Raw genomic sequence first — 27,206 nt, 5'->3', positions numbered from 1 at the left:
TTTGCTGCTGCTGCTGATGTTGGGAACCAAGGAATGACATTGAAACTAACTTTCTTGGTTTAACTCATAAAAACTCAAAAGCTAAGAGAGAAGATATAAAATACAGGAGAGACGAATGTGCTTGTGGGAATTATGGGAGATAGGAAAAGTGCTCAAGAACGTATTAAGGCTGATTGTTTTTTGTAGTTGCTAGTAAGCAAATGTTTCTGTAGGCTTGAGGACTTAAAAATTACCAGACCGATAAAGATTTTGAGCATGGTGTTCCAGTGGGTGAGACCATCTTTCATCGTGGTGCTGATGAGGATTTTCTTGATGATGAGACCCCTGGTTTAAGTAATCAGAGTAATTAGGCTGTGAAAGAAGCCTGTGAAATTGAACTTCTGAAACTTGTAAAGGCTTTATAATGTAATATATCTTTCTCTACGTTGCTCTTTGCAGCTTTATTAGGGTGACTTTAAAAATCTGCTCAGAACCTACAAATGTCTGAAAGGAATACTGGTTCACTATGGACTTGGAATAGCTTTCTGCTCTCTGTATGTTATGACTTGATGTTTGTGTAGATTTTCTTAAACCTTATTTCTCCAGTAGCAGAGCACTGCCAGTCAGCAGGGCACTGATACAGATGGCTTTGCTGTGTAGCATAGTTGCGCACAGTGAAAGGAGAGCACTGATGCGAACGTGTGCGTGTTAGATTGGGTTTTGCTCATACGACAGGGGCATGCTCAACTGAGTCTAGCAACATGAGCATATGTCCAGAATGAAAGATGAGTTTGATGAACATTATTTCCCATTTATATATATTTTATGTTCAGTGGTGTATATGTTGTTTCTAATAATATGCAATTGCTTAACTTGCTAAACTGCAATTTAGATGGATCATATCTCAACTGGGAGTGATATTTACTGCAACTTTTTCTGAAGAGCGGAAATGGGTATTGTTAGTCAGTTGAGCCATTTCAGTGATTTGTTTATGGTGTTGATCTCTAAGTGATACATTTGACACGCGTGATGGGAGCAAAGGAAAGACAATGGAGAACCTTGAACTGATCTTGCTGATAAAATACTGAGGAAGATGAGAAAGTGGGTTGTGATGGCAGAGTTTGGTATCTCAGGATACATTTATGAAAATGCCTGGATTTGGAAGGGCTTCATAAGAACTTAATGTGAAACACCCCATTGATGGCAACATTAGTGGGAAAATTAATAAGCTTGGCTGTTGTGTGCTGGCAGCTGGTAAGCACCCGGTGCGGTTCCTTCCCATGGTGTGATTCCCATAAGGCAGTTTAAAGGACAAGAGCCCTTCTCCTTTCTGGGATGTTAAATCCCTCACTGAACTAATACCTTGCAGGGACCAATGTAGCATCTTACTGAAGGTATAATTTATTTCATGAGTTAATAACTAGTAGCTAATCGTTTCTTTGACCTCCATATTTATGGCTTCAATTTTATCACAGTACAGTATATGTGTTCCTTTGAAAAAGTTGAATGGTACCCTGCCACATACAGATAAAACCGTCCAATTAAAGCTGTAGCAATGAGTTACTACAATTACTAAACAAAGTCATAACAGTAGTAAAACAGTGGGCTTAGGTGGAACAGGAAAAACAACAAAACTTTCATGCTGCCCTAAATAAAATATTTGGATGAGCTGTGGTATCTATGCAGTAATTAACAGCGGTAATCAGTAAGTTAAGGGTTAAGTCCAGAAACACTGTGTTGTAGTTAAAACTAAGAAAGCATGCTGGCTTTGATTTTTAAAACTTATATCTTCAAGTGTGTTTTTGAAAACTTCTGTTTAGTCTCATTGTAGGTTTGCAAATTAGGTTGTCAGCTTGAAATAGCTAAAAGCTAAATGTCAAATTCAGGGCACAGTGTCTTTACCAGACACATGTATTCAAATTTTAGTACTGTTTAGCATCCCTTGTACTCCAATAAGCAAAACAATAATGAACTCTGAAGGAATTTACAGACTAAAATTTATTTTTTAAGATGTGTACAGAATGGGCAGTTTGGGGAATTTTAATTCCAGCAACTTTGCTCTTGCTTGATGCTAGTTTAGGTAGATGAACAGGTATTTTTGGCAAGTTGAGACTAAAATGTTACGGGTTAATTTTATTCCATAATCTGTTTATCAATTATGTTTGGAGAATACTTGTGGAAAATAATATTTAAATGTCTCCTGAAGCAAGTATGAACACCATCATAGAAATACCTATGAGCCAAGGCTTATTTATTGGCATGACATATCATGAACTGAGGGGAATTCTGACTAGTTCTTGCCTGAAAGTGTTGGGTTTTTTTTCCTACCTCATTGCTTTGACTCTATCTGTTTCGCTATTGTGCTTTGAATACTGACTATATATAAATATATATCTGTCTTAAAGAGCTAACATAGCTGAACCTGTTTCATTTGGCTATTTGTGCATCTTAAGGTTATCAGATCTCCCTTGTGAAGTTACTGTCAAGTTTTCCAGTAATCTAGGAGACACTTGAACCCCACTGATACACATCGGTATAAGGACCTACTGTTTAAAGTCAGGAAGAAGAAACTGTCTTTTGAGTTGTTAGGATGTCTTAGTCACCCTCAGGAAGAGGGTGGTTCCTGTACAATATCAGATCTGCGATGTCTACTTAAGAGTGTGAAGTTAGACTCAGCCTTGACGCTAGCCAGTTGCAGGAGGTATGTATTTCATCACCATCAGGGTGGGACCATCTTTAAATGCATGTCAGGCAGAATCTCCAAGCCTCAAAGCAGTTTCAATAGGAGTAAATGTGTCCTCAGCGCAGTGTGGGTGAGTTTTGTGGTGAGTGCAGCTGGCTCCAGCAAAAAGCTGTATGTGGCGAAGTTGAGGAATCTCTGAATCCCAGTTTAGGAAGATGGGAGGTGATTCTTAGATGTGAAGAGACAGAGGGTCTTCCACTTTTTTTTTCAATGAGAAAATCAGAAGTACCTGTACTGTGCTGCTTCTACTTTCCTTTACAAGGAAGGATTCTTCTGCTTTTCATGTTTTTCTGCCCAATTTATTGCTCTTCAGTAGTTCTGTATGTTTTAGAAGCTTGTGTAGGGAAAACTATGGCCTGTGATGATTCTTGGCTTTTTTTTTTTTTTTAAAGATTATGCTTTAGTATGCCACTTTTCAGTCCTACAGCACTTACGGCTTGAATCAGATCTTTTCTTCTTATTGCTCAGACATTTCTACCAGTCCTAGGTATAAAAGCTGATCCTTAGCCAAGTGGAAAAGTTAGCAGTTGAGATGCAGTTGTCTGAGGATATCCAGCTGTTAATGGAGTGGAGGATGATGTTACATGTAGTTTTCAAATGGGTTTTGTTGCTTCATAAAGAAGTAGCCTACCTAAACTACAGTGGGTGATGTCTGTGTTTCCTCTCCCACCAGGTACCTGTACATTCTATAAAACTGAGCAGATACTGTGCTGTCAGGAGGGGCGAGGGGCAAACATTTGATGTGTCATGCCCGTTCCAGTGTTACATGTTCAGCCAGGTCTAGCTCCCAATTTGAAAATGCTCATAAAGACAACTGATCTTGCTGAAAACACTTGGAGCCCACTTCTGTTGCAAGATTGTACCTATGCAGAGGCTTGCTGCTCTGCTGTTATACATGCAGACTATTGAAGTGTAATGAAACAGGTCTTAAGTTTGAAACTAAAACTTTTTGCAGTGTAAGTGGGGCTATTAATAAAAGGCACATCCTGGTTTACATTTAATTAGTAGCTGTTACTCAGTAGATGGCTTTAAGTTCAGTCTTTTTTTCCTGTACAGAACAAATTCAAATTTTCATATAAAGACATCTTTTCTTTCAAAAAAAGATGTAGCTCTGTCTTGACACCACCTTACAGTAAGCTGCTGATATTAAAAATGACCAATTTCAGGCAAGGTGTAATGACCCAGTGTTGTGTTTTTTTTTCCTGAGTTCTCTTTGAACGCTTGCTTCCTCTCATTACCAAGGTTATTTGCAGGTGTGTATAATGCAGTGGTGACTACAAACCTTGATAGGCAGTGGAGGAGGACTGGTTAGTCTTGCTCCACTGAGTTTTGTATGTCACAAAGCCTTCTCTAGCTAAAGAAAGGGCAATGCACATGGACAGTATTTATCCGTTGCCTATTGATTCTAAAAGTGGCACAGGTGTATAATTAAAGTTGGGTACTTTGGGGCATTTTGGTTTTGGACATTTTTGACTGGGTGTTTTTTTGTTTGTGCTTTTTTTCTTGTTTGTTTATTTTCATTCTTGTTTTCTTTTGTCTTTTGCTAAAGGGTATATATGAAAGAGGCTGCTGTAAAAATACTTTGCCTTCTATTGTGGTGCCTTTGTAATTAAAAAGTCAGGAATACTGAGAAGGGAGCTTGGAATACACACTTTCCTGAGAATAGAGATACTGTAGATTGATTGGTAACTTATTGTGGATCAGCTGTAATTTGCTAACAGCAGATATAGCTGCTTTGCCCTGTAGCTGTTGAAATTTGTCTAGTACTAAGACCTGTTTCTGAATAACAGTTCAGAGTTCAAGTGATGGAGGTGGCCAGGCATTACTATGTATTCGGGGTACAGGAGGAGAAGTTTGGGGTTACTTTACATTTGAGGGGAAAAAATGCATTTCTAACTAGATGACATGCTAAGGATTGCCTTATAAACACATTTGCTGCTATTTTTAGACAAGTGCTATAGCTGCAGCTCCTAGACACAATGTCAAAATTGATAAAATACTGGAGCATGTTTTTTACTGGAGTTATTGCACCAATGCTGGATTTACAAGGCATTCACTGCTTAGTGGTAGTTCATTAAAACCACCTGCTTTTAATACTATGATTTTTACAGTGGTAGTACTACAAGCAGATTTTGGAAGTTTATATCTTAGTGTTCAGCTATTTAGTGCTTCAAACAGGGCTTCTGTGTGTAAAGAAGTGCCTTATTTTGTTCTTTACAATGTGTATTGCTACTGAAAGTGTTGCTGTGTTCATACTGAAGTGCAGAGATTCAGCCATTATAAGTCTCTGGTTTTCAGTACTTAAATTTATAGCAGCATTGCCCTCTAGAGGGCACTTCTTTTGATAGTTTCAGTATTTTTTTTTTTTTAATATTAACTAAATTTCCATTAATTTGCATGTGATATTCCTACGGTGTAGTGAACAAGATACATCTATTGAAAAACCTGATGTCTCTGTCTGCCAGGAAGAGAGGTATAAGACAAGAATAAGTGAAATGTTTGCTTCTGTTCTCTGAAAGGATGCAGCCTGCACCATCAGTTTTCAATGGAATTGTTTCTGAAATCGCTGTTAGGGAAGAGGTCAAACTAATTAAATAATGTCTTGCCTGTTTGGAGTGCTCTTGTCCTAAACGGCTTGCAGTGCAGTATTATGGTGCACAGCATTTGACGTGGAAAATCCACCAGCAGAGTGAAATACAAGCAACTTGCAGCTTAAGCTTATTTTGAAGCAGACAGCAGAGCCTAGATAGCTTTAGAAACAAGCTCCTGATCCCCTGTGATGGATAAGTAGACATTAATGATATGAGCTTAGTATTTTCTTTAATTTTTCTATATAAGACAGGCTTTTGTTTAAAATGGGCTCCATACCAAAATTGTTATCCAACTCTTAGAATGAACCTTGCATGCCTGTATGTCGAGGGGAGAGGCAGTGGGAACATGTGTTTCCCAGGGCAGTTGGTAGAAAGTTGACAAACCCAACTGCTGTCTCCCAGGTCTTTGTGTATTGTCATGTTCAGTTTATCTTGTTGCTAAAAGCTGGTCGGTCGAACTAGCTAAATGGCTGGAGTAAATTATGTTATGTACGGACTCTTGTCAGGTATGCAAGAAATGCTATTTTCAGCACTTTTCATAATCATGTTGCTTACAAAAAGAGTACCTGCAGTGCAGAAATCAAAAGGCAGTGCTGCTAAAATTATTTTGGTGATGTTGCCTTGATGAAGATTAAAATTGTCCAGTTAAAGTAGATTATACACTAAAAATACTGAAGTTCATTTACTGAATAAGAAGATACTAAACAGTGTGTGTGGGGGAAATAAGTAATTTGTGAAGGCCTGGTTCTGATTGACTTGAACACTATCTTGAATACATCAAATTTCAGCTATATTCTGAGAGTGCAAGCTATTTCATATGTGTAGTGCTTGAGTCACTGTCTGAATCCAGCTGAAGTAACGGGCTTGTGGCAACTCTGCACTGTGATAATTGCACTAATCTGATAAGAAAGAAGATCTGGTTAAAAAATTTGCTGTACCCCAAATATGGATAACAGATTAACTGTAGGTAAACCGTGTTAACACATGACTGAAAAGAAGGCAAGTATTGTCTTTCAGAATGTGGTTCTTTGGAACTTCTTCAGATAGTGTTACTAGAAGAACAAAAGTAATTTGTCTAATTTAATTGTGTAAAAATCTCCCTGTGAAGTCCACATGCTGAATTATAACTGTGGTCTTTAAAGATACTGTTTGGGTAAATCTTAGAGAATCACCTAATATAAGGCCAGGAATGAGCTTGAGTGTGCCTCGATGCTGTTGGTTATGGCCTGGAGTGTGACGTGGCATCTTCCGTAGGCCCTTTCTGGAATGTTCTCTTCTTCCTTAAACTCTCCCCCAAAGCTTGAAAGATACAGGAGAGCATTAGCTGATCTCTACTATGTGTTGAAAATTAACTGAATGAACCTTGCTGGTTTTAGTTTGGAAAGAGATATCTACAGAAAGTGGAAAAAATCTAGCATGAGGATAGAGGATTTTTCACAGGAGTAGTGAGTGCTAAAAGTAGGCTGTTTAGGGTGGACCCAAGTTCTTTTCATCACAAGAAAAAATTCAGTTGCCTACAGACTAGAACTGGGCTGTGACTGAAGATGTCTCTTTCAGCTCCCTGTTTCTTGAAGGAGTAATGGTGGGAAGAGAGGAATTGCAGAAAGTGTACAAGTCTCTCCAGGCTACTCAGTCCAGGTTGAAGATGTGCTATAAGGGCATAAGCCAGACTAGCAAAAGAAAATTGCATTTACCATTTTAGTCAATTCGTTCTGTCCAGAGTAGCGTTGCAATCTGAGCACAGAAATGTTCATGTCAGTCCAGAGTGACTGAATGCTTATTTAAAGGAAATTAATGGTGTCTCTTTCTCTTCCTTCTAGATGGATTGAATCTCCTGTATTGAATGCCTCTGGATTTTCTATTGGATTTCCCATCTGGAAAAATAGTTTTGATTTAAGCCTCTGTGGCAGACTGAACTGTGGATCCAGAGTTCTGAAGGCTTTAGATCTTGAGGAGGCAGCCACTGCTGAATCACGTTAACCTGACATCGCAGCCACAATGGTGCTGTCACAAAGGCAACGAGATGAACTGTAAGGAATCATTCTTTTTAAGTTTGTGTTGCATTTTCATTAAACTTTAAATATTAACTTTTGTTTCCAAGTAAATTTTAGAGTGGCTCTGCTCGCATGCCGATTGAACACCATGTATTATGGCTTAGATGTCTATATTTTTGCAACCACTGGCATTTGATAATAGAATTGCAGAATGGTGAAAATATAAGTTCAAAGTTATTAATGTCATAAAAATTGATTCTTAAGTTTGCTGTCATTATCTGTTCTGTTTTGACTTCAGTCACAGAGTTAAGAAAGGGTTACACCAAGCAGCAAACAAATTGCAGTGTGTGCTCCAAACTGATTTGTGAATTCTGCTTTTATCTTTAGTAAATTCTGACACCTTTTTGCTATTTTACTCCTGAATGCAGATAAGGATCCGATCACAATGTGCTACACTGTTACTGCAATCTTTCTTTGACTCCTTAATTAGTATTTAAAATGGAGGGTATTTTTAAAGGAAAAAAAGAAAGCAACCGAAAAATAAACATAATAATAATAAAACACCTTAATTCCGTTTAAGATATGGTATTCTTTCCAGATTTTGAGGCTAGGAAATAGGCTGTTGAGTTTCATGCCTTAGTTTGCTTTCTCTTCTGTAATAAATCATGAAAGAAGGAGTGGTGGGTAGCGATCAGGATGGCAGTGTCTCTCGCATGATACCTAGTTTCATAAACTTACATAGTTTGTGGTTCGGTTTTGGTTTTTTATTCCTTTTAAAAGTATGGACCGAGTCATTTAGCATTAGGTGTCTCTCTTGTCTGTGGTAAGCTCTCTGTTTTTTTGGGGGGTTTTGTGTGTTTTTTTTTTTTTTCAATACAGCTTCTTTGGTTTTTCAGCAATGATTCAACCCCCGTTATATTAAATGTTTTCCTTTTTTTGTTTCATATACTTAAATACGGTTGTTCTACTTCTTAGAGTAGAAGCTGTCTTCAGATTTTGACTTTTACAACTATTTGTTCATTAGATTTGGAAAAACTATGGGGTTTAAATATATTCAGGATTATGATTTTTTTTTTAGCAATTATCTGAAGTTTTTTTTCTTCTACTTCAAAGAGTACATGCGTTAATGTGGAGATGGAAGTAATGAACTCTTATGAATGGAAATCGGAAATGACCAGAGGCTTAGGATCTACTTTAGTATTTTGACAAGGAGGCAATACTTTGTTTTAGCATACATTGTTTATGAGGAGAAATTTGAAATTTCTGTTTGAATTAAAAGTTATATTTAGAGTTGAATGTCCGAGGAGAGATTGAATATATGTAAACGGTAGGGAAGAAGAATGTGATGAAAACCACAGGAAGAATTTTCATGTGAAAAGCAAATTCTTTTCAGAACAAAAAAGTCATTATTGCATCTTTCTTTGGCTACTAAAGGGTATTAATTTTCTCTTGAATGCCTTGTGTAGATGACCTTCTGATTTTGGTTTTTAAAAAGTATCTGTGCGTCAGTTTACTTAAATACTGTAGTATGTCTCTTTTCCCCCCTGCCCTGTATATGTATGTATGTATACATACACACACCCCTTCCCAAGAAAGCAAGTGATAATAAGAAAAAAACCCGAGGCTTCCTTCTGAAGGCTGTTAAAGTAACCGAAAGGAATTTTACCTTTAAGTCTGTTTAGAACATTGAGCTTACTTCTCTTAAGCAGACTTTTGTTGTTGTGTAACATGAAAACATTTATCCAATTGAAGTAAGTTTTGAAAATTCAGGATTTCCTTAGTCTTGTTCTCTTAAGCGGAGGGTGCTGACTGCTTGTTGAAGTCTTAACATAATATTGAAACTTTGAGTAGGTCCAAACCAAATGTATGCTATCTTGAGAGAGAGGTTCAAGACAGATCAATTTAGTAGTTACCTTGCATCAGTGTGGATTTATTTTGAAGAATAATGTAAAATTTGAAGCACTGTACGTTTTGGTCACAGGCAGTATCCCTTCCTCTAACTAGAAGTTATTGTATCATTCTGAAAAACAAAGCTATGACTTGTTCTCTTGAACTGAGCATTTTATTCAAGTTTAACTGAAGTAAAATTTTATACCCTAAATTGTTCTACTCAAAAGAGTTTTCCTTCAAGAAAAAGTGACAACTTTAGTATATAGATACAATTTGTCACTTTTGTATCTTCTATGGGTTTTATATACAATACTAATCAGTACATTCATGCCACTTCAATGTTTGATAATATAAAAGAAAAAAAACAACCCTACTAAACCTAGAATAAAAAGTGTATCCTGCTATGGACATCTTGAAGCAAGATCTGTTCGCCAAATGTATTTATAAAATTTGCTTGGGCTTTTAACAAACACAGTAATCCTAGGTGTTATACTGCATTGAAGACTTTGATGTTGATTATGTTTTTTACAAAAGAGAAAAAGTCTGAACCATATTCAAAATTGTGGCTGAAGATACTGTTCTTTTTTTTTAGAAATCGAGCAATAGCAGATTACCTTCGTTCTAATGGCTATGAAGAAGCATATTCGGTTTTTAAAAAGGAAGCTGAGTTAGATGTGGTGAGTTCAAACAAGATTCTTCTATATTTTAAGTAAAGAGTTTGTAATTTCATGGCATTTGTAGCCATTCTGAATATGTATATCCATTATCTACCTGTTAGCTCATGCAGTTTCAGAACTGAAAGTGATAAACTCATAGTTTATTGCCTTGCTATAAAATTTTAAAATAATCATTGGATGACTTGACAACTTGTGAGCAAAACTTACTTTTATATTCAGCTAATGACCTAGGCATGTTTTAAATCTTGGTGGTTTTTTTAGGGTTGTGGGGGTGTTTATTTTCTGTCTAGCTACCACTCATCTCTATACAATGCTGAGTTTTTCATGGCCTTTTAAGGATCCAAGTCGAAGAGGGCCTAGGTACTTCAAGATGAAAGGTGCTAGGAAACAAAGTTAACAAAAGGCAAGGTGAATGTACAAAAAAGATGATATTTAAGGGGGGGAAGACATGGCCCTTCACTGGACTTGCTCCAGCAACTCCATATAGGACTAGAGCATCACTCATGGGGAGAGGCTGAGAGAGCTGGCACTGGGGAGAAGAGGGTGGGAAGGTGACAGAGCTAGACTCTCCTTGGTGCTGCTAGTGACAAGACAAGAGTCAGTGGGTGAAACTGAAACACAGGAAATTCCATCTGAACATAATATAAAACTGTTTTTTGTTGGGTTTGTTTTGTTTTGTTTTGTTTTTTTTTTGCGGGGGGGGGGGGGTGTTGTTTTGTTTGTGCTTTGTTTTTTTGTTAGTTTGTGTTTTAGTTTTGTTGTTTTTTTTTTTTTTAATTTACTGTGAGAGTGATTTAACACTGGAATAGGTGGCCCAGAGAGGAGTCTCTGTCCCTAGGGGTATTCAAAGCCTCACTGGACACAGTTCTGGGCAGTCTGTAACAGCTGACCTTGCTTTGAGCAGGGAGTTTGGACAATGATCTTGAGGTCCTTTCCAACCTGAACTATTCGGTGCTTAATATTCAGAAGAATGTGTTTAATACATTTAATTTCTGTTTCCTGTTGTTGTGTACATTCCCCCTCCTCTCCCTGTAACTCATTTCCTTAACTGTGCTTATTGCTATCATGGAATTCTGCATAAAAGCATAAACTTTCTACAATCCAAAATTAGAAAAGTGGAAACTCTTCTCTTGTAGCCAGATTTGAAATGGTCTAAGACTGCAGCTTTATAGGCTGACTTCACATGGTAACGTTTAAGAAAGAGAATTGCTTTTGTCCTCTCCTTTATCATACAGAGCAAATGGTGGAAGTCTGTTTTGTGATTGGCACTGGGTCAGTAGTTAAGTCATTGCCTGAAACTGTTGCGTACCAGTTGGTTAACTGTATTGTAGGAGGGCAAACCTAAATAGTTGATATAAGTTGATCAGCTCGGTAAGTAATTGTCTTTTGTTAGACTGTACAGATGCTAGTGACTTAGACCAGTCATTTCTTGCAACTTAATTCTGTTGATTTTCCTTTGTAACAGATGATTCTTGGTATAATTTTAAAACTTGCTGCTTATTAGCGTAGAAGCTGTGTATTTCATGTGAATTTCTCTGGATACCGTTGGATTGAGTAGTAAACTTCTGTGCACTGACTTTCGATAAATCCTTGCCTTTTCTCCATTACAAATCTTGCACTCTTCTTCCAAAATGCTTGGTTGAAGTTTGATTTAATTTCTCCAGTCTGCTTCCAATATGTAATAAACAAGTAGAAGTAACAAATTGGCATATACCATACTTAGAATTTAAAGTCCTAATACCATTCCCTTATCTGCCTTATCTATCAACCTAATCAAGTCTTCTCTTCCCAAAGGTTAAAAAGGCAATCTAAATAGGCTAGATGTTCCTGAGGGAAATAGAAAATGCAGTTGCTACAAGTTCAACATGACTTTCGTGCAAGAAAATCTGAATTGGCTGCGGCTATACTAAAATGGAGGAAAAGAAAAATAAATTAAAGGCAGAAATTATTTCAGTGAAGTAGAAGGACTCAAGTGTAGCTCTACAATGAGGGTGTTTTTTTGTTTTTTTTTTTTTTGATTATTCCTGCAAATAAGTCCAGCTTTTACAAATGCCACTGAAGTAGTAGGTTAACATCTGGTCTCTGGTTGAGGTAGCCAGTTCTCGGAGCTTTTATGGAGTAAGACATGGCATTGTTATTTTCGCCATGCCTTTCTTGTTTTTCCATCTAGTTTAGAATTATTCCAGTATGAGATTGTCATTCTGTACATGGAAATAAAGTGTGCAGCATTTAATTACTCTTCTCTGCCTCTGATGTTGTTTTTCTGTGTTGCTTTTCTTCTTCTTTCTTGTGTTAATAGGTGGGAGGAAAAGAAAAAGAAGAGTAACTCTCTGGCTTTTACAATAATATCAGGTGTTCTTTGTTGCTTCTCAGCTATTCTTTAGAGGTCAAAGGAGGAACAATATTTAGCAGAAGAAAATTAGTCTTCATTAAAATTTCATTAGAGTTCAAAATCAGTGTTGATTTCTCCAGCATCTGAGGTGGTGTTCAGTAGGGCAGGTGTAGCAGTCTGCTTTCTGCTTCAGTTACTGAGGTGAAGACGCAGGGAAAGTGGACTTAAAGCTTATCTTTGAAAAGGTAGCATGGAATAATGCAGTGTTATGGTAGTAATTTGAGGTTAATTATAATGAAGTTTTTTTAAGAAAATAAATCTGAGTTAGCTCAAACTAACTGGTTTTCAAGTGAGGTGGAGTATATGTAACCCTACTCTGAGAGCTGGCTGCCACTTTCAAACAGTATGTGTGATTCCATGGGGGGAAAAGTGCCTTGTGCTTACAAGTAGTAGAGACAGCACACTCTTAACTGAAGGAGGGAGTTCATTAGTTCCTAATGCTCTAGTTGGTGAATAAGGAGAATCTTTGAGAAGCTATTTACCAATTCTGTGTATCTTGGTCTTTGCGGTCGAAGAGTTAGTTGGGCAGAGGAATGGAGGGAGTCCTGTAACAAAATATGACACAACATTCTCAAATGTGCAGAGGACTTAAAAAGCTTTCAAGTAATGAAGACAGAAAACAGCATAGATAACTTTACTCCTAGTTTTTAGATTTCATTTGCAGGATCTAGCATCATTAATCTGCACTGCTGCAGTATTTTCAATTGAAAATTGTATTATAAAATATTTGCTTCTTTTCTGTGTATGTAAATTGTAGCTATTAAAATTTGAAGTGATTGGTCTAACTAGTAAAACTGATTATAGTCTTTGTTGAATTCTTCTTTCCGTGGTCCAGAGATTCTTATTAAAGTGAGATCTTTGCCTTTGAAAAAACACTTCTACAGGCTTTAGAAATAGAATTTGTTAATTTATTTAAATGCTTCTCCTCAGAATGAAGAGTTAGATAAGAAATATGCTGGGCTTCTGGAAAAAAAATGGACATCTGTTATAAGATTACAAAAGAAGGTAAGTAGAGATTTGATGAATTTACTTCTATTAGAAACTATGAGTGAAAGCTAACATTCATCACTGAACAGAACGTTACATGTTTTCCTTGTCAGACAAATGCAGGGTTTAGAAGATTATGCCTCAAAGATAAATTTTGAGGACTCAAATAGGGAAAATAGCTAAATCCATGTTGTATAAAATGCTTTGTCTATCTTAGTGCTAGCAGAAACATCCTCTCAGTTTCTTGATAAAAATTTCTTGACTTCAGTTTGTGGATTGCACGTGCAGTTTCCGAAGCTGGAATGCAAAGAGGTGCCTTAAGGCAGTTTGTGAGTGGAAAGATTGAATAGCTGTCTCCAGAAGGCTTGACTGGTTTAGAAAGAAGGTAAAAACCTGTGCTGCCAATTGTCTTTGGCCATTATGTTAAAGGGAAGAAACCATAAATTCCAGTGCATTAGAGCAAGTGATTCTACTGCAAGTGGACAGTACAAAACTCTTTTTAGTAATGCTTCAATGGATCTAGAGTGTATTAAAAGAAAAGAAAGAAAAAATCAGTGTGCTAACAATAAAGACGTACCTATTGTGAAGGTTAATATATCTAGGGTTTTATTACGTTTTCGGTTTCTCTACTGTTGGTTAACATGCATGCTATCTCAGGGATACAAAAAATTATTGCAGTAGTGGTATTCCTTTTTGTTTACACAACTTCCTTCAGTAATTTGTCAAAATAGTAGCTTAAATATATTTGTACAATATTTCAGTGAATGTGATTTTGTACAGCTTTTTTTTCCCTGGGAATATTTGGGAAATTGGAGAATAAAAAATTATTAATGATTAAATTATTAAAGAATAAATGATAAATTATTAATTTAGGTTTGATTTTTAGAAGTGCCAACACTATTGAACATTGGTAATCAGTTTGGATCCATGCAATCTTTACTTTAATGTGAGTTTGGGAGCCAGTTTGTATTTGGGATATTAATGAGTGAAAGTGAATTAGATCTTGTATAAAACTAGAAATTAATGGTCTCTTCAAAATTCATAAACTTAGGTAATGGAGTTAGAATCAAAACTGAATGAAGCTAAGGAAGAATTTACATCAGGTGGACCTCTTGGTCAGAAACGGGACCCTAAAGAGTGGATTCCTCGTCCTCCAGAGAAGTATGCATTGAGTGGACACAGGAGTCCTGTCACTCGAGTAATTTTCCATCCAGTTTTCAGTGTTATGGTCTCTGCTTCAGAGGATGCCACAATAAAGGTATGTGTTTGCTACAGAAAATGAGAGTTAAGCAAGTCAGAGGATGTGCAATGTGTAACAGCAGTACTTCAATCTGGATGTGTGTTGTACTGATGGAAGATTGTTTCAGATTCTGCTTTAGTTTCACTAGGGACAGTTTTTTCAAGTATGATGTCCTGTGTAATCTGTAAAATTTAGTTTTATGTTTGTCCAATTAATATCTTCAAGGGTATTTTACTAACATTTGACTTGAGAAAATAATTAAGCTAATGTGCATTTAGAGACTGGAGAAATAAGTAAAGGATTGGTGGGGGATCAGTAGAGGAGGAAGGGCATAGTGTATAGAGTAGTGATGTGAGGAGGAGGAAGATAGTTGCCTGAAGTCACCTGAGGTGATTATTTGTAAAGCTGAGTTGAAGTGGCTATGCAGCTGTATTCTTAACTGAAAATTAGTTCTTCCTATTTATTCTAAATGGGATATGGAAGTCCCATGAAGTCCCTGTGACTTTCAGTAACTTTAAATGATCTTTATAAGCCTTTATTACAGTGGCAGGAGGAGATTTCTTGTAGTAGGCAAGTAGTTTCTCATTTTAGCATCCCATAAAGACATGATTGTACATGTTGTTGTTGTTTGAATGTCACAGTTTAAGGGAATTGTCCAGATAAAGGATACTTCTCATCGTTCTCTTCTACGCCGGTTTGAAAACTATTTGGAAAAGTGCTGTTCTGAAAAACGTTGAGTAGCATATTAAGCAATGTGCTTAAAAATGCCGGTTGTTCTAATAGGAGCTGCCTGCTGAAGAAGATTAAAATAAAAAGCATCAGCCTGATCTAATTCATGAAGAGCTTTAACCTGTTCTTGTTTCTGCAACAGATTTGAACATAGAGGAATGTGTTTTTTTCTTGAAGCAGACAGGACAGCTGAAACAGTGACAGCACAGTGTTTGTTAGATGTTACAGAGGAGCCTAATTAGCTTTGATTTTGCTCCCTCTTATGGATACACTGGACGAATTTCCTTATTCTTGAAGTCAACCTGTGTAGCTTAATTTCTGACTTGCATTCGCAGTGATTGCGATCTATTGGGATGATGGATTCTTTCTGTTGTTGGGTGTGTTTTGGTGGTGGGATTTTTTAGTTTGGTGTGTCTTGTTTGGTTGGGGTTTTTTTTATGATTTAAAATGAAAGGACTAATTTTGTGCTTGAAACACACAATAAAATCTGTAGGAGCTTGCTTTGTTTCAAAGGCTTTTGTTTGTGGTTAGATGATAGAAGACTGGCTTAATTAGGAGTTGAGAATGGGGACTTCATGCTATCTTGCAGTTAAGTGCAAACATTTATTTAATATCTGACAGATTCTGCAATCTACTAATATGTGCATATCAAACTCTTCAGTGGTTTGGATTATCATCCCTAAACCAGTGTATTCTGAATATTGCTGTTTAGTGTGTAAAATATCTGTTATTTGGTTCTGAAGCAGCAAGCAAATTCTGGAGCCACAATAAAGCTTGGGGGTGGGGAGCATGGTTAAAGATGGTGCTTTCCCCACCAGCTGAAAATGGACTGTATTGCCTGAGTTAGGGAACTAGTGTAGAAAGGGATGGAGAAAAACAGACTGTGTAAAGCGAATTTATTCTGTTCAGTGTTTTATCAATAGATCATCTTTATTTTTAAGGGTATTGGGTGTTAAGACTTTTAGATACAATGGAGCTTATTTTCCTGCTGTGTTTGTAATGCTTTGTTAGCTGAAAAACGTTTTTCAAGATGCATGAATTCAGTTAATTGATGAATAATATAATAATATAAATATAATGCTTATTTTTCTATGCTGTTAAGCTTTTTAGGGCTGTCTTTCTTTGTCTCTTGCTCAATTAATTATTGAATAAGGTGCCAGACTGGCCTGCAGAGTGCAAATGTAAGGCTGGAGAATACAAAGAGTAATAGGTTGTTGTTAACGGATTTTCTGTTCGCTTGTCAGGTGTGGGATTATGAGACAGGAGACTTTGAACGAACCCTTAAGGGGCATACAGACTCTGTGCAAGATATTTCCTTTGACCACACTGGCAAACTATTGGCCTCCTGTTCTGCTGATATGACCATTAAGCTATGGGATTTCCAGGGCTTTGAGTGCATCAGAACTATGCATGGTAAGGTATAAAGGGAATTGATTTAGCAGTCTGTAAAGCGAAGAGATCTTTTATTTTTAATCCAGGAAAACTGCTGATGTGGAAGGGGGGTTATAAACCAGAGTATTGTTCAAATGAAAGAGGGGGGCATATTTTGATGCTTTAAGTGTTCTGTAAATAAGGTATATATTTAGTGTCTGAGGAATGAAATAGCATCTCAGATCTGCAATGCATGATGCTGTAGGAAGCATCCCACAATGGTATTGAAATGAAATGGCAGTTAGAGGGGCTTAGCGCTAAAAATTAAATGCTTACTAGACAGTAAAACTGTGCCTTCAAATCAGTAAAAAATTACCACCTTCACCTCTGTTTCCCTGATGTACTGCTTCAGGAAGGAAGCAATTAGTGCCAAACGTGTTCTGTATATCCTGTGCAGTCTTCTGCTTTCATGTTTGTCCAATTTCAAGTGAATACACCCTTTGCATTAGGCTCAAAAGCTGTAGGAAAGAAAACGGGAAACAACCGCAACTATGAGATTGTAATATTAACAGCAACTATTTATTTTGTAGTCTTGATGTAAAAGTATTTTTATGCTGCTGCTTGTCTTGCTTTTAATATCTTCTCCAAGAAGTGATGAGTAGGAATAGAGAATGTTTGAGACTTAGGAAAATAGGTACACATGCATATATACCAAAGAAAAGAGAAAGCTGTTGACTTTTGTGCACACAGTTCTTTAAACATCACAGAACAGTATTGTGGAGGAAGAACAGATGCTGCAGCTGGCTGATAGCAAGAAAATATAGTAGTGCTACAGGGGGGTTTTTTTGGCCTTTAAAGATTTCCATCTGAACACACATGCAGTATGTGTATTTTGAACTGGATGTTGTAACACCAGCGTGGCGAATTACTGTCATGTATTGCCAGTTACATCCCTTCAACTCAATTTCAAGGAAAAAGAACTAAATCATCTTTTCAGTGAGGAGTTGTAAAGTACCACACTTGTGCTGAAACTAGTATTCTTGACCCTTCAGATACTTGATCACTGGTGTGATTGCTTTTTAGTAGGAGCTCACAAGGGGCTCTTTAGTTCTTAGTGAAAGAAATGGAAATTAAAATTGTGAAGTCGTACATTGTAGGTGCGTGGCTTGCAAGACACAGTGTAGCTGCCTGTAAAAACTTATTATTGAACTTACTGGCTCTAAGTTTTTGGAAAAAAGAACATGAGATCTCCAGATGAAAAAAAAGAAGCTGTTTAAGGCCTGTCATCTGTTGAGAAATTATATATGCTCTAAACTAGTGATCTTGGGATATTAATTTCTAATCCTAACAATTTAAGTAGGGACAACTGCAGAGTTTAAAGACAGACAAGTGCATAAATTACATAAAAACTGTTATGGTCAAGCTTGTACACTAGGCTTGTCAAAAAACTCCTACCCAACAGTTTGTTCTGGATAATACTAAAATTTCAAAACAGTTAATTCTAACGTTTGCCACTTTGGCAAGTTTAAGCTCAAATTTTTTGTAGTACTGGAAGTGAATAGTCTTTAGGGAATGTGTTATCTCCCTCTATATATTATGTCCCATTGTTTGTGAGCGGAGTCAAGTCAAGAGCTGAAACTGCATACACGAGGTCATAAGGGGTTTGTGTTAAGGAAATGATCCGGATGCTTTTTCCTGAATTGATCGTCTTCCTCTCAGATCTCTCAGCAGTAGTAGAAGTTGCTGTCATATATACGGTTGTTTATTGAATCAATGCAGTACAGTGTTTTATTAAAAGCTAATATCACGTGTCTGGAAACATTCAGTCCCTTAGCAGTAAGGTTCTGCGGTGAGGTTTGGCATGCCTCTCGCTGAAGACCTGTCTTCCTTTTAAACATCTGCACAGTGGATCAGCATACTGTAATCCAACCTAACTGATAATTTTAAAGACAGTTGCTTTAGCAGTGCTCTCTCCTAAACTACCAGCTTTTGTAACTGTGTAGAAGTGTTGCTTGCAGTGGTGAGTGTCTGGCTTTAAGATGTTTTAAAGAAATTTTTGAAACAATTTGAAAGGATCCTCGATGTCTGGACTGTGGGGTTTCTAAAAACATAAATGATTATTTCATAAAACCTCAAGCTTACATGTAAAGATTATTCCATAAAACTTGCACTACTGCTGTAGCTACTTGCTCAAAATAGATAAATAGCAAGTCCTGTGTCCTCTGTAAAAACTGTCACAGTACCACTACCACTTAATTAAAGGTTTGATTTTGGTTTTAGGTCATGATCATAATGTTTCTTCAGTAGCCATCATGCCCAATGGAGATCATATAGTTTCTGCCTCAAGGGATAAAACTATCAAAATGTGGGAAGTCCAAACAGGGTAAGTGCACTTCGGGCTAAACATCAGCACCTGAACAAGACAAGCATAAACGACTGTTTATAGGAAGTGGGCCACATAAATCTTGAATGTCAGCAAACGTTATTTGAATTGGGGTATGATATTGTGCCCTTCAGAGTAATTCACTTAAGGATTCTGCCTTAGGTCATTAAGCATAGGGTCTTAGGTTTTAGTACGGACTAATTAACTGACTTTATCTTTCTGGGAGCTGAGGGTAGAACACCATAATTTGGGACTGGGTAGGAATATAAATTCAGTGGTTAACTACAAGTTTAAAGGGAGCAGGAGAAGAGGGAGGAGGAATCTGTTACCTTTTTTGACACAGATCAAGGTATCTCAAGCTTCCTGCTTTTTACCTTAACAAGGATTTGCCAGTTCTTAGCTGTCACTTCTTTCTCATGTCAGCTTCCTTTCCGTGAACTGTTTGACAACCTGGTACATCATCATCCAGGATGGATACATGCATGCTAAACTATTTTATCTTAACTTCTGAGAGTAGGTCAAGCATCCTTAAATTTCAAAGGTGCGTGTAATGGTTTTATTGCAGTGTTAGTTGAGTCGTGCTGTATTTCTCTTTTTTGAATAGTTACTGTGTGAAGACTTTCACGGGTCACAGAGAATGGGTGCGCATGGTGCGGCCTAACCAGGATGGCACCTTAATTGCCAGTTGTTCTAATGACCAGACAGTGCGTGTTTGGGTGGTAGCAACAAAGGAATGCAAAGCTGAGCTCCGAGAACATGAGCACGTGGTAGAATGCATTTCCTGGGCTCCCGAGAGCTCGTACTCCACTATATCAGAAGCTACGGGATCAGAGGTAAGGTTCCCAAGGCTATTAAATAAGCACATACAGTAGGATTTTTTTACTGTGCTTTATATAGGACTTTCCAGATAGTATTTAGAACTACGCTTTGCTCTCAAAGTGCTTGGCAGATAGAGCAGGTGTGTGTTTTGCTGAGTATACCTGGTGTACTGTTAATCGCCCATCTCCGCTTCGTAGGATCCATCCTTTTATGTTGTTTAACAGTAGGACCCTACCTTTGCACGAATGAAAGTGAACTTTGGAGACATGCTGTATTTCTGAGAAGGCTGAGAGTGGGCCCGCTTTCACATATTTCAGCAAAGAAATGTGGAATGTAGCTGATCTGGCATAACATGAAGATTATAAGGATGCTCAGCAATTGAAAGCTGTGGGGGGAAGTAGTGAGTCAGGCATGCAGAAATTAAGCTGCCTTGGGTGTATTGCACTGGAGTTAAGCTTTGACTGCCATGTCCTAGTATACAAAGTGATATGAGAAAGCACTCTTTAACAAAACTAAATCCCCATTTGTGTGATCACAGGTACATCGTCTCTGTTTTGGTCACTAAATCTTCAAGAGAGTCTTAGTAAGGTCAGAAGAAACTTCCTTATAAGGATGACAAAGTGTAGAAATAATGAACTGGGAATTAACTCCAATTTCTAGTTAAAAACCCCCAAGCATGTCTGCTTTGCCTTCTTCCTCAAAAAGGACACAGATCCCCAAGAGGAAGAGTAGATACACTGAAGACAGGGAGTTGTCTAGTGATGGATGTTACAGATTATTTCAGTCAAATTTTACTTGCATCCTTAAAAGATCCTTATAATCTTTTAATTAGAAGCAATTAAAACTGAATTCCAAATGTTCACTTCCTCTTGGAGTGGTAACTATCTGAAGTGGTGTCTCCCCTGCCCTCTGCTGGTCTCCTCAGCTGTACACATCACCTTGCAGCGCTTAGCTCTGAACCAGGGCCGAGTTAACGTTAACTTCACAGTTGAAACATTTCAAGCTCTGAGAACTAAGTCTGTCTTTCATACTCTGCATGATTTACACACAGAAATAAGTTCAGAGTACGAGCTTTTCAAAAATTCTTAAACTTGCTTCATTACTTTTTATGAAGAATGAGAGCACAAAGGTATGTCTGAACTTTGTACTCTTTTGTCCTGAGATCTCTGGCTCTACTTGAACCGTGTCTGCTATTAGTAGAGGATGTCTTGCAGTAGGCAAGTGTGGATTATTTAGCTTGGTGCATTAGCAGGATATACAACTATTTCTTTTAACAGATTGCTTAATTCCTTGTATTTTTTTGTTTGTTCTTCCTGGTATTAGTAACAAAATGCCTGTGACTCTCTGCTTTGGCCTTGTGTGTTTACTGTCATTGTGTCCTGTCTCAGCTTTGGCATTGTGTGTTAAACTGTCATACAGTCTTATTTTGCTACTAAGAAATAGCACTCAGAAGGGATCTGCATCTTCCTTTCTCTTCCCCCTCCTTCCTCCATATATGCCATAACTTAAAACATAATTTTCTGTAGACTAAGAAGAGTGGCAAGCCTGGGCCTTTTCTGCTGTCTGGATCCAGAGACAAGACCATTAAGATGTGGGACATTAGCACTGGCATGTGCCTTATGACACTTGTAAGTTCATTGGTGTTTTTCTGGTGGTCACAGCTGCAGATGTAAAACCAATTTTACTGAAATGAATTATCTTACGTGTTTGTTTTCAGGAGAAGCCAGAGCTACTATAAGCAAAATAAGACACACACACTGGAAATATATGGCTTTAATGGCTTCTATATTTTGGACCTTATTGCTAAGAAATACTAAGAATCTCAAAATACATAATATAAATGCAGAAGTACTGTGGTATAGTTTTTGTGATGAGTAGCTTGGCTTGTCTACAGCAATGCTGATAATCGTCTGAATTTTGTCTTCTGTAAAATACCGTGTTTTGAGCGTGTGGGTCTCCCTGTGGGCTGTGGATTGCTGTTTCCCAGCAGTGTTCAGGCTGGGCTGGGTGGTGGTGCCGGGGGTGGGGAGCAGAACCAGTGCAGATCACATGAGGACTTGGCTTTGCCTCCAAGGACAGGAGCTCACATTGCTGGTAGTGCTGATATAGCTGTAATAATAGAAACTGGAGATAAACTTGGAGTCGCAATAGGTTTTAGAAAGCTAAATGCTATCCTTGCAGGAACAGGGCAAGGAGTCACTCAGTTTGCCATGGCGTAACTTGTAGACTGCTTGGCCTTACAGCGCGCACCTGCTCACTGATTTCTCCTTATGCACAAGGTGGGCCATGATAACTGGGTACGTGGCGTTCTGTTCCATTCTGGGGGAAAATTTATTTTGAGCTGTGCTGATGACAAGACTCTACGTGTCTGGGACTTCAAGAACAAACGATGCATGAAAACCCTCAATGCGCACGAACACTTTGTTACCTCTTTGGGTATGTATTGGTCTACAGTGCTTACTGCAAAGTACGGAGCCAGAGATACAGATTTTTCTACATCTTTACCAGCTGAAGTTGAGTGCCAAGCTAGATGTTCATGTGTTGGATTCTAGTGAAGTTGTCTGCTACATGTATTTTAATGAAATAAGGACAGATAGGAATTTTGAGTGTGCTGGGTTTTTCCACTTCTGTTGCCAGTGTTGCACATTGGATAACATCGGATAAAGGTGTTAACTGCCAGGGTGTTCTGGAGTGTGTAGGCATTTGAGGATGCTGCATTGCAAATGGTGGCCCAGAAAAAAAAAAAAAAATCGGGGGGGTGGGGGGTGTGTACAAGGCAAAATGATCAGAAAAAAAAAATATACTTTGAATTCCTGGGCATTCCTGGTTGGCATTACCAGATCTTGGTAGACATTAGTTTCCCCTCTGCCCTGGCACAGCAAAATAAACAAAACCCTCCCTGTTCAACAAAGCTAGCTTTACTGTGGAGTCTTTGCTTTTGTTCTCTTTTTTTCTCTGAATGCCTCTGGCACTTTATAGCTTCTTCAGTAGAGCTTTGTAAGTTAGGTTAGCAGTGAACTTGGAAATGGCTACTAAGGTTTCCGAATCAAACTGGCAAATCTAATCAAAATGCAGGGTTTCTCACTTCACTCTTAAATTGTTGAAGACACCTGATCAGAGAGGGACAAAGAAAAGTTATTGGTTGAAGAACATCAGCCAATCCATGCTGATGTTTTAATCTGGGAATTGGCTGGTTCAGTTTACAGATTGCTTTGCTGAACCCTTTCTACACAGTGAGGCTTTTTGATTCCTCTTGGTTAAACTTGCCAGGACTGTCTGCTGGCCTGGTCCAAAATTGATTTGTATATATGAAATATTTGGGCATCTCCTAAGAAACAGTACACTTCACATTTTTTCCTTTAAATAATAGCTCCCAGCCTGTACTGTCTACAGCAAAAAGTCAAGTTTCTTGACTTCTGATTCCTGAATACCTCTTCTGTAAATATGTGAAGTTCTGTCTTCTGGTAGTATTCAACAGTTTTATCAGTTTGAGATGTTTTGGACTTCTCCATTGTAACTTGGTCTTGATTTCTTTTCCATGAAAGCTCCTTTAACTGAACTGAAAGTAGATTTTCATGCTTTACAAAATTATAGCATGAGAGAATTTGCCTTCAGAAGTACAGATGTGGTGAGCTTTGAAATTTAGTCTTTGAGCTGGTATAATTTTTTTAAAAAAGTAATGACAGTTGGCGAGAGTGGAAAATAATGAAGTTTTGGATTCATTCTTAACCAACTTTTCTTTCCTCACAGATTTCCACAAGACGGCACCGTATGTGGTTACTGGAAGTGTAGATCAAACAGTAAAAGTGTGGGAGTGCCGTTGATTGAATTCACATTTGACCCCTTTTTTCCTCTGGATGCACTCAGATACCATGGTTACCCATTGAGCTCTGTTTAAATAAATATTGTCCTTTCATGTAAATTATTCTGGATGTAGATTGAGCTTATTAAATGTTACACACAAAGTATTCATGCATGGTGAATCCAAATTGTATACTGTAAATTTACATACGTTGTCTAGAAGTACCATAGGTTTAAGAACATGGGCTGGCATTGGTCACATCAGACCTAAGAAGGCAGAAGTTGGATGATTGAAATAGGGCACTTAACTGAATAGTTGACAGTGTCGTTCTATGTTGGATAATTATACCTGTTTTTCTTTCTGCTGTCTGTTGGTGCCTGAATTGGTGACCTCATTTGGGAAAAGTTTTGTAGGGCTCTTTCAGAAATGTGTATCTATGTAACATCACTTAAGTGTGCTTAATAAATCTTCTCTAAGAATACTAGATAATAAGGCTGCAATTCAGAATCTTCTGAACCTTATATGTAATTAATGGAAATTAATTAAACTCTGGAATATTTGTCATGAAACATTTGCCAAATCAACAGAATACACTTGTTTTGGCCTCCTATCACGCAAGGGTTGGTATATTTATATAACTAACTGTAAACCTGAAATAAGACAACAAATCTTAGTAGCAGCTGATGTGATAAATGTATTTATTTTTTATTTGGTCATTCAATGGTTAAGCTGTGCTGTTAAACTAAGTTTAAATGGTTTTTTGTTTGTTTTTTTTTTGTTTGTTTGTTTTTTTTTCAATGCTAGACGAACTTCCAGGAGGAGTTGTCCATCCCACTAGAATTTAGTGATCTAATTTCCAATAGAGCTTAATCTCCCAAATGACTGCCATGGTACAACTTGCCGTTTGCTTTCAATGTTTGTTAGAGATGTGCAATTCCTATCACACAGCAGTATCAAAGTACGCTTCCCTCTTACTCACTTGCAGGAGGTTGGGGTATACAGAGGTTTCTTGGTTTCTTTAGTGCCTCCTTGGAAACCCTTTTGAAAATGAGGTTATACTTACCTTAACAAGACAATGTGGCTTGAATAAAAACATACTGTGGTTTGCATACTGAGAAATACCTTGGGATGCAGTATTTAAACGCTTTAAAGAAAGCACTAAATACCTTGAGAATCAGATTATAATGGCAGATACGGATTGATACAGGCTTCTAAAAGAAAAACAAAACGCCATCAACAAAACAAAGTCCATCCGTGAGAATTATGCTGTCAAGTAAACATTTAAAACCAAAACTAAATCCTATCAGCAAAACTAGCCCGGCTTGGTTATTAGTATTTATGTTGCTTGGTGTATACAATTTTTAATTTGCATATCCCTAAAGTGACATATTTTGATCTGAAGTGAATGAAAATATTATAATGGAACATTTTAATCAGCATTTTTGTGACAAATTCCGTTGTAGATAACTAAGAATTACAATACTTATCAAACTAACCAGGTCTTTTTAAAAATCCACTTTAAAATTTACAATTTAATGAAGTACCAGTCTGATGTTTTAACCGGTGAATTTGTGCTTTGTTTTATTCATTTTGTTTAATACATGGCTTTTAAAACTGTCCCTTTTAAAAACAAGAATCCTTGACCATCGTAGGGTCGCTGGTGAGGGCTGGGGGGGTTCAGGTGCTGCGGCCGCCCCCGGAGGAGCGCTCCTGGTGTGGAGGAGCTGGTGCTGCTCTGGCCCCTGGGACGGGGCGGAGGAGGTGGGGTCCTCATGGGGGGGTCGGAGCCCGTTTCAGATCCAGGCTAACCTCTTCAATCCAGTGGCTTCTGTAATTTTCAGTGTGTGTTTCTGCAGTTAAGCATGCACAAATAAAGTATTTTTTTTTGTTCGGTAGCTGCTTGGACTGGAAAAATTTGCTGCTTTTTGTCCTGTTCGAGAGTTCCAGATACAAGAGTAGTACATCTTCAAATTCCTCAGTGCGTCTGCAACTGTAAAGTAGTACTTCTGTTTAATTCCTGATAGGACCTATAAACTTTATTGAAGTATAAAAGTAAACCACACTCATGTATGTAATTCGTAAACATGAATGAGAAATTAAAGGTACCTATTAAGTGGAGGTTGTCTACTGCATTTTTTCCCCTTTAGCATACAACTGTTTACAAGGACAAACAACTGAAGTCGTGTGAGCAGCAGTTAATTGCTTGTGTGGAACACTCTGCAAAACACTTCTGCAGTGCAGTTTGCAACCTTCTCCTTTAATAAGCAGTGAATAATCTCAGGGATGGTCCTGCACAGATCAGAGTGAAAGCCCTGTTTAAAGCCAAACAAGCGAAAGCCACGACCCGGGAGTTGGGTTTGTGAGGGTTTCCTGCAGTGTCGCTCCGTGATATTACACTGTGTTGAACTTTTTCCACTGTTTGCAATGTTTCCTGTCAGCTAATCCTGTGCCTTTCCTGTGATAATAAGTAGAATAATGAGGTTACTGGTTTGGATTACAAAAGAAATTTCTTTGAGGGTTTAAGAGGTTCACTGCTGCTTTGCCACTTTCCTTACTACAATTGGCATTGCTTAAAAATAACTATATATAGACGGTGTTACCAAATAGACAATACAGACTTTTTGGCTTAAAACCAGACAGACATTCCAGTGCCACACTAACGTAAACGTGCCCAGGAAGTCTTAGATGCATTCGAAAAAGTGCAACATTTATTGTGGTTTAGACATAATCTGGAAGTTGACGTTTTATAGCATCTTGCACTTTAGAAGATTAAAAAAACCGTCCTGCTTTTGTGTATGGTGTGACCAATGATGTGCCCGGGGCACTAATTAAAAAGAAAAAAAAAAAAAATCTAGTTGCTAGCAAGTTGTCCAAGGGCTGTGGAGCACTGTAGTATTTTGAAAGCTTTGGCTATAGACTCACCAAGCCCAGTCTACTTATACTGTCAGTACCCTGCTTCTCCTGTTTGCCTCCTCCTGTTTTTATGTGAACTGCCTGATAATATCACTCTTAAATAGCTTTTGACTCGTGTGAAAGCTATTTAAAAGAAAAGGTTATACTTTGTTTTTGTAGACAGTGGTGGCTTGATAATCCTTTTAATGATTTGAATATTAAAAAAAAAAATACTGAGTTGAGTGAAGGAAAAACGCACTTAGAATGAGTTATTTGCTGTCCAGCTGTACATAAAATCCAGTGTATTTAAAAAAAAGTCAATACCAAGAATCTTCTAGCAAGAATACGTGCATAAAATGGTAGGGATAAACATGTTAGGAGTGGGGAAGGTTGAGTTGGATTTACAAGTCACAACTGGATTTAACTGGCCTTTTTATCTTTCCACTGTGTCATGTAAGTAGCTGCTTTCTTGTCCTACCTATCCCTCAGGCTTCCCCAAGTTCATTCTGAAGATAAGTTAGCAAAATCTTCAAGTTTTAGAAGTTGATCCTGACATTGACATGAAGGCAAACGTCGAATTTTTTCATAAGAACGATGTTAGAGGTTGCAATTGGAGAAAACAGTTCCCAGACTGTAGGAGTTAACTGAAGCTATTGACACAATTTTAAAAAAAGAAAAAAAAATCAGTAAAGGAATGTATATAATACTGCTCTGTGT

The 27,206-nt window shown here is 37.6% G+C and overlaps 1 protein-coding gene across 4 annotated transcripts in view; it reads left to right on the top strand.

The window, feature by feature from the left end:
* PAFAH1B1 (platelet activating factor acetylhydrolase 1b regulatory subunit 1) overlaps nucleotides 1-26,486 on the top strand; it is a 36,923-nt gene extending 10,437 nt beyond the window's left edge. For all 4 annotated transcript variants that reach the window (XM_033004750.2, XM_042791455.1, XM_033004751.2 and 1 more), the window contains exons 2-11: nucleotides 7,134-7,343; nucleotides 9,790-9,874; nucleotides 13,197-13,271; nucleotides 14,305-14,511; nucleotides 16,467-16,635; nucleotides 18,874-18,976; nucleotides 19,581-19,809; nucleotides 21,322-21,423; nucleotides 22,075-22,231; nucleotides 23,546-26,486. In XM_033004750.2, coding sequence (XP_032860641.1) covers nucleotides 7,312-7,343; nucleotides 9,790-9,874; nucleotides 13,197-13,271; nucleotides 14,305-14,511; nucleotides 16,467-16,635; nucleotides 18,874-18,976; nucleotides 19,581-19,809; nucleotides 21,322-21,423; nucleotides 22,075-22,231; nucleotides 23,546-23,619 — 1,233 coding nt within the window. In that variant the 5' untranslated portion in view covers nucleotides 7,134-7,311 and the 3' untranslated portion in view covers nucleotides 23,620-26,486. The remainder of the gene's footprint in view (nucleotides 1-7,133; nucleotides 7,344-9,789; nucleotides 9,875-13,196; nucleotides 13,272-14,304; nucleotides 14,512-16,466; nucleotides 16,636-18,873; nucleotides 18,977-19,580; nucleotides 19,810-21,321; nucleotides 21,424-22,074; nucleotides 22,232-23,545) is intronic.
* The last annotated feature ends 720 nt before the right edge of the window (nucleotides 26,487-27,206 follow it).

Source organism: Tyto alba, unplaced genomic scaffold (assembly GCF_018691265.1).
Source record: "Tyto alba isolate M040663 unplaced genomic scaffold, T.alba_DEE_v4.0 Super-Scaffold_19, whole genome shotgun sequence".
In the NCBI taxonomy this organism is placed as follows: Eukaryota; Metazoa; Chordata; class Aves; order Strigiformes; family Tytonidae; genus Tyto; species Tyto alba.
The sequence above is the reverse complement of the archived record's forward strand: the minus strand, read 5'-3'. Positions and strand labels throughout refer to the sequence as shown.